This window comes from Channa argus, chromosome 7 (assembly GCF_033026475.1).
Source record: "Channa argus isolate prfri chromosome 7, Channa argus male v1.0, whole genome shotgun sequence".
NCBI classification, from domain to species: Eukaryota; Metazoa; Chordata; class Actinopteri; order Anabantiformes; family Channidae; genus Channa; species Channa argus.
Window position 1 is genome coordinate 1,714,126 of NC_090203.1, and position 6,644 is coordinate 1,720,769.

Consider the following 6,644-nt stretch of genomic DNA (forward strand, 5'->3'; position numbering starts at 1 on the left):
AATGACATAGTATATTGCTATATTTAATAATGTAATTAGATATTAAATATATGTCTTCACAGTGTTTATATTTTATTGTTTGAGGCAAATTATGTTAACGTATCTTGTTTTCGGACACATTTGGCAGCCAGAACAAAAGCGGAAGAGGCGGGACCAAGTGACGAAAGGGATGTTTTGCTAAATGTTAGCCACAGACGGCTAACTTTGTCTTACAGTTGGTTCGATATTCGAATCTCCCTGAAGTTGCTCACATAAATGAGGATCTAAATAGAAAAACGCCGACGTAGACCATGAACGGGAGTACGAATCCGCTGCTGGATAAAGAGGAGCATGTTTTGAAGCTCGGTGAAAGCTTTGAGAAGAGGCCAAAATCGTCCTTTCACACCATCAGATGTGAGTGTGAACAAACCCGCGTGATGTGTCAAGAGAAGGGGCGCAGAGTGGGGATTCAAGCTGTTCGCTCGTATGGACGCAGAGGCTGTCGCTCGCACAACACAGCCGATTATGTGGAAAAGTAAATTAAGAAAAGATTGTTACAACCACTGCATTAAGGCACGCGGGGTTCATTTTTACTCCCAAGTTGAAATAACCCTTTTTGTCACAAGTCTAAGTGACACTAAGTGTTTGTCTAAGGACACAGAGACGCTGTTTCCTGATATTTCTTTACCGTTATTCCTCATATCTGCTGCCAAATACACGCATTTCCTAAATAAAACCTGAACAAATACTTGCTAGGCTGATATACGTTACAGAAAAAGGAATCTCTCCAATTGTTTCAGTTTAAATGAATGACTTTTGCCCATATTTTGTGTGGTGTTATATTTAGAAATATGAAGAAAGATGTTTTGCATGCATTGCAGTGATAGAGTCTCATGTATGCAAACTGCACATAATGTAATGCGGCTGACAGATATCAGATACAGTGGCAGAAAGTGTTGGCGATGTCATTTTCAAATGCAAAATCACAATCCTTCAAAAACAAATGCAATATACCAGATAATACATTCATGCATATTTAACACTTACCAATGTCAGTCTTAAAAAGTCCAGTATAATTTAGACTCATCTAAATATTATAATACTGCAGTCATCGAGTCATATGCTACATTGAAGAACATATTTTGATTCTTTAAATTTTGAAGAACATGGTTTTTGATTCTTTTGCATTGCCTGACTTTGTCAAGCACCTGACTGACGTACCTGTTGCCATACTTTCACAGATGACTTCAAACCAGCATCTATCGACACCAGCTGTGAGGGAGAGCTACAGGTTGGCAAAGGAGATGAAGTTACTATCACGTTACCTCATATTCTGGTAAGTTTGTGTGGAAAACGTTTAAAGTTGTTGCTGTTGCTTAAATAAGGTCCAGTCATAATGCCACGCTTAACATTGCTTTCAGTATCAATACTTTGATATGTGGCTTTTTATTACCTTGAGAAACATAAATTTTAACTCCCAGTTTTTGATTTCTCTCAACAAACGTTGTACACTAGAAAAACGTACTTTGATACAGTTAAAGACATTTCAAAATTGGTTTATTATAGAAATAACTAATTATTAACTAATTAAAAACAGGAAAGCATCTCACTCATCAGACAAATGGTCAGAAAGACGTTTTCATTTAATTTGTACTTGCCTGGTAAAGCACTGAAGATTTAGATTTCAGGATTTTTGTTCATCCAGGGCTCCACGCCTCCTATGACAGTATTCAAAGGAAACAAGCGGCCATACCAGAAGGACTGCGTGCTCATTATTAACCATGACACCGGGGAGTTTGTACTGGAGAAGCTGAGCAGCAGCATCCAGGTCAAGAAAACCAGGTGAGAGGTCAAAGGTCTGAGACGTTTTGGCCCATGAAAAATAAAACTTGGGAGAGATGTCACTGTAGTTTTGTTGCAAGCCTTCCTTTGTTAGTTCTCTCAGCTTTCACCCACTCGCTCTGGTTATCAGATATTTATTTTTCAGTGAAGTTCTGACAGACAGTTAAACAAAAGTCTTGAGAAGAACCTCCAGAAAAAGTGAATGTAAGCAACCTCAGGCCTTTAAAAATCAGAGCAGCATTTGCAGTTATTTCATCAAACTATAATTTACAGCCATTTATCATATGTAAAAAGTTGTGTATGTATGAAGGGACCAATACGAGTTGAAGTTTGTCCTTTATGGATCATAAAGAACTGCTACTAACTACGTCTACCATGTTCTTGCATTTTTACAGGGCGGAAGGCAGCAGTAAAATCCAGGCCCGGTTTGAGCAGCAGTCCGTCCGCCCCAGCCAGGCCACTTCACAGTTCAGGGCTCCAACCAAACCTGGGGCCAGGGTCAAGACCTCTCCATCTCCCTCTAAGGATAACCCCTCCCCAGAGCCACAACTGGATGATATCAAGAGAGGTAAAAAAAAAAAAAGAAGTATTGGATAAAATTAATTTGTAGAAGGGATGTGTGCTCTGTGGACTTTACTTTAACTTGTGCTGCCTTGTTGACAGAGCTGCGAGCAGAGGTGGAGGTCATAGAGCAGATGAGCAGCAGTGGCAGCAGCAGCTCGTCTGACTCAGCCAGCGCCTCGGGCAGTGGAGACGACAGCAGCAGCAGTGATGGCGAGCACGACGACCCACGACCTTTAAGCCAGACCTCCCCCAACCGCCTCCGCATGGCCAACGGCGGAGCCGACCTGCAGCAGGGCAGCAACCAGCTTATGAACACACTCCGTAAGTATCTCAGGTTCATACATTGTCACCATTGATGGACGTTTTCTGTGCTGCTGCTTATGCATCCTAGCATGGATTTAGGAGAAGCAGGGACGGAGCTGGGATCCATTACTAAACACACTGATCAGCCACAACATTAAGACCACCTGATGTTTATTCATGTGGTGGACAGGGGTCTGCATGGGAAAAATGTAATGCTGACCATGACAGATCAGAACACACAGTATTGGCTGTTTGCTGTGTATGAGAGTGCAAAGCTGCCGAGCATTATAACTGTCCACCAGCAGGTGGTGCATCTGGGTATGTGAACACACTTGAGTCCACAGGCAAAAAAAAAAAAAATCAGTCTCAAGCCCGCGATAAAAAAAAGTTCTAACCCAACGTCTCAACTTCTTCACAGGAAATGACCTTCAGCTCAGCGAGTCAGGCAGCGACAGCGTCGACGACTGAGCCCAGCTGGTCTGTGTCCCTCTCCACACTCCACCTCTTCCTTTCTGCCTGGTTCCCTTGTTCCTTTGCTGCGATAGCTGATCCCAGCTGTATGACTTGGTTTCACTGTAATTTTCTTTTTCTTTTAGTATATCCTCAAAGCTGGCCAGCCTGGATCTAAGAGTGTATTTTTATTAGATGTATATTTTGTTTTGTATAGCAGAACATTAGAAGAAGAAACCTTTACTTGACAGGTTTATATATGAGAGTGCACATGCATATTTTCTGTACTTAGAGCATCTAGTTTTATCTACTTGTGTGATCTTTTTGGTTGGGGTTTTATTTAGGGCAAGACGAGGAAGTGGTTGTCTTGAACTATCACCCCCTGGTTTCATGGCTTCATGATTTACAGGTTTACAGTGAACACAGAATGCACAGACGTGCAGCCTGTGAATGAGCAAAAGATCAAAGATCCATTTTGTCACCAGCTTTAATTCAGGACTAAGACTGGTATCATTAATCAGTGTTTTTCCCCACAGTCATCAAATCCAATGAAAAGACCAGATCCAACAGTACATTTGTCCCTGTCAGGATTTTCTGACTCTCCCCTGTGTCTGTGGCTCTTAGCTCCAGCTGAAATCTTTCCCTTGTAGCAGATGTCTTAATGCCCATTTGCTGCTCTAGTGATTATTTGAGACAGTGGGGCAGTGAATGTACAACACTGCGTGTTCACGAGAATCAAGGAACCTAAACACTGTAACGCTCTATGACATTAAGACGTATCAGGCTTTGGATACACACAGTACATGTTAGGATGCAGGCTTTTTATTACATTTAATGGCAGTGAGAATAATATTTACAACAATTTTGCAAATGTAGTTTTCAATCTAAATGAAATATATCAGGATGCTGTTCTGATTTCGTTTTCAGGTTTTAGCAACACGTCTTTCTGACATAACCTCATAGGAAATGTGATATTTTTGACATTGTGGAAATGTAATGTGGAGCTGTTAAAAGCTGCATTCGGTGCCACTAGGAGGCAGAAGACTCATTCATTTAAAAACAGCCCTTAAAAAAACGCCAGCTAATCCTGTTCTCGTGGTTAATAAGTTGGCAAACAGTTGAATGTAAAGCACTTACTCTGACTTGTGACATATGCTGGACATTTCACTTTGATAGTGTTTAAGCTACATAATTGACAGGGGCCTGTGAAATATGTGATGTTTGCAGCCGGAGTTTCCAAAAGTTTGATTTATACAAATGTGTTTTCTCAACAGTTGCAGTTGGTTTAAAGTGCTTTGCCAATCAGTACTGTCATCCGCTCCCTCACGTCATCAGCTGTTTATGTCACTATTTCACCAAAAACCCCAGTTAACTCCAGTCACAGTATCAGAGCAGTGCGTCAGGGAATTACTGATGATACCGAATCACTCAGTCACTGATCAGATAATTAGTAAAAAGTAGAGTCTGCTGTAGATTTGACACGTGGCATCAATAAAGGGGAATAACCCATTTGAAACAAAACTAAATTCACAGGCTTATTGATGTAAAAGGGAAAACTAATTTCCTCCAAAAAGCTTTCTTCACACTTAACCTCCGTGTCCTTTCAATTTTGTGGTACGTGTCCTTTACTAAAACGGACATTTAAAAAAAAAAAATCCATATTCTTTATTTATTAGCAACAGTATAGAACCATTTCATGCCTTACAGCATTTTAGGTTGGAGATGAAGGTGAATGTGTTATCCTGTGTGTAAATGCCAAAGAGATGAACTGGGCCTCACGTGCAGAGAGCAGGAACGTTCGCAGTGGAACTGTGGGTTCACTTTGCTTTTATCTGACACTGGCTGTGTTGTGCATGTGAGCAGAGAAGTGATTGTTGGAACCACTGGTGTTAGTGAATGTCAGTTGGTATCGTTCGCACAGTCTGTGATTATTAACAGTGTGCATCAAAACACAACTGAAGAGTTTTATTACAAAATGACCAGTTGTTTAACTTTATGTTTTTGCAGAAAGAGGTTTTAAAACTTAAAATGCAGCAGTGCAGTTTGTGAGTTTTGTGCAGTTTGTGAGTTTTGTCATTTAATAATGACTTGTACCTGATGGGCAGCATAATGGAGCAGGGTGAGGCAGAGATGGGCAGAGTGGATGGATATAAAGTCTAATGCTTATACTAGCTTTAAACAATAGAGTTTGATTTTCACCCAAATGTAAAATTGAAGAGTGAAACACTAAATCACAATGAAATCATTTCAGTAGTTACTAAGTCAAAGATCAATGGCTTCCGCACGTTGATTTGACGCGTGTGTGTTGTTGTTTAATGCCGATGTCCTTCCTGCTGCAACACTCCTGTTTTTTTGTCCGGACTTGGAACCGGCACGAAGTTGGCTTGATGGCTGGGTGGGGCCACACCTGGTGGGGTGGGGTTCCAACCTGCTGCCTTCTGCATGCCAACCCATTGCTCTTTGATTGTGTAAGAAATGCGTTTGTGACATCTTTACAGTGGATGGTTCTATTTTAATCATTAGAACTGTCCACACACACTATAGTAGCTACTCTTTCCCACATTTCACGTTTGTAAGTAAAGTGATTTGGCAGTGATGCTGCCGCTGGTGCATAGGTACACATCCTTCTTCATGACTGCATTCATCTGCAGGAAAACCACCTACTCAGTCAAAGGGTTGCTGTGTCCGAAACGCTCTTTTGTTTTGGACACTCGTGAGCCACCATCCTGTTGCATGAGAAATATAATGCACCATGTAGTAAATGGGGAACGATTTCGCGAACAGCTCACTTAAACGTGATTTTGCCTTATCAGATTCCAGGTCCTTCACAGATTGTAAAGCCCCACATTTGTGATATTGAACTGTTATACAAGTAGATAACTTGATTACAGAAACAGTTCACGAGTTCACGTCAGCCTCTGACATGTAATTCTGACAGTTTCTCCCGTTTTGTGCAAACACTACACAGGTAAACAAGCCGCTGCAGGAATTGCTGCAAATGCATCACCAGTGGCATAAACATAAATTCCCATTTTCACACTGATGCAGTCCACTCAGCTCTTTTAGTGTCAGCTTTAAACGGAACTTACAGTGTGTTACAAAACCCTTTTCACTAAACAATTAATATTAGTGAAGTATTTGATCATGTATGTTTTGAAATAATGCCTTCATGAATGCGATTAGAGGTCAGAGTAAATCCTAATGCTAATGTAAATGCAGCATTTAGTATTAAACTCTTCCGCTGATGAACGTGGAGTGTAAAGTCCTAAAGCTTCGCTCTGACATTCCTTCAGAAATCCCTAACACTCTTCGAACACAGTTGTCCGATGGCTGTAATTGGTGTTTTTGTGTTTTTAATGCATTTATGTGAAATATGTTTAAACAAATTTGAAGTGTATTAAAAGCGTGCAAATGTATTTGAAAATGTTTTTCATTCATTTGTCATAACTAGGATTTAAAGACGCCGAAACCCGAACGCCATGAAATCTGTGTGTCGGTCAGCTGAG

At 40.8% G+C, this 6,644-nt stretch overlaps 1 protein-coding gene across 2 annotated transcripts; it reads left to right on the forward strand.

The window, feature by feature from the left end:
• Positions 1-136: 136 nt before the first annotated feature.
• eaf1 (ELL associated factor 1) lies at positions 137-6,554 on the forward strand. Of its 2 annotated transcripts, none has more exons than XM_067509286.1 (6): positions 137-393; positions 1,221-1,315; positions 1,685-1,821; positions 2,217-2,389; positions 2,485-2,706; positions 3,107-6,554. In XM_067509286.1, exons 1-6 carry the CDS (start codon positions 291-293, stop codon positions 3,154-3,156), a joined length of 780 nt encoding a protein of 259 aa, XP_067365387.1. In that variant the 5' UTR covers positions 137-290; the 3' UTR covers positions 3,157-6,554. The 2 variants fall into 2 exon arrangements, with proteins under 2 accessions (XP_067365387.1, XP_067365388.1); XM_067509287.1 differs by having other exon boundaries at positions 376-514.
• The last annotated feature ends 90 nt before the right edge of the window (positions 6,555-6,644 follow it).

Coding starts and splice junctions, on each gene's coding strand:
- eaf1 (XM_067509286.1), top strand. CDS start 291: ATGAACGGGAGTACGAATCCGCTGCTGGATAAAGAGGAGCATGTTTTG. Junction 394..1,220: donor GTCCTTTCACACCATCAGAT/GTGAGTGTGAAC, acceptor ATACTTTCACAG/ATGACTTCAAACCAGCATCT. Junction 1,822..2,216: donor ATCCAGGTCAAGAAAACCAG/GTGAGAGGTCAA, acceptor GCATTTTTACAG/GGCGGAAGGCAGCAGTAAAA.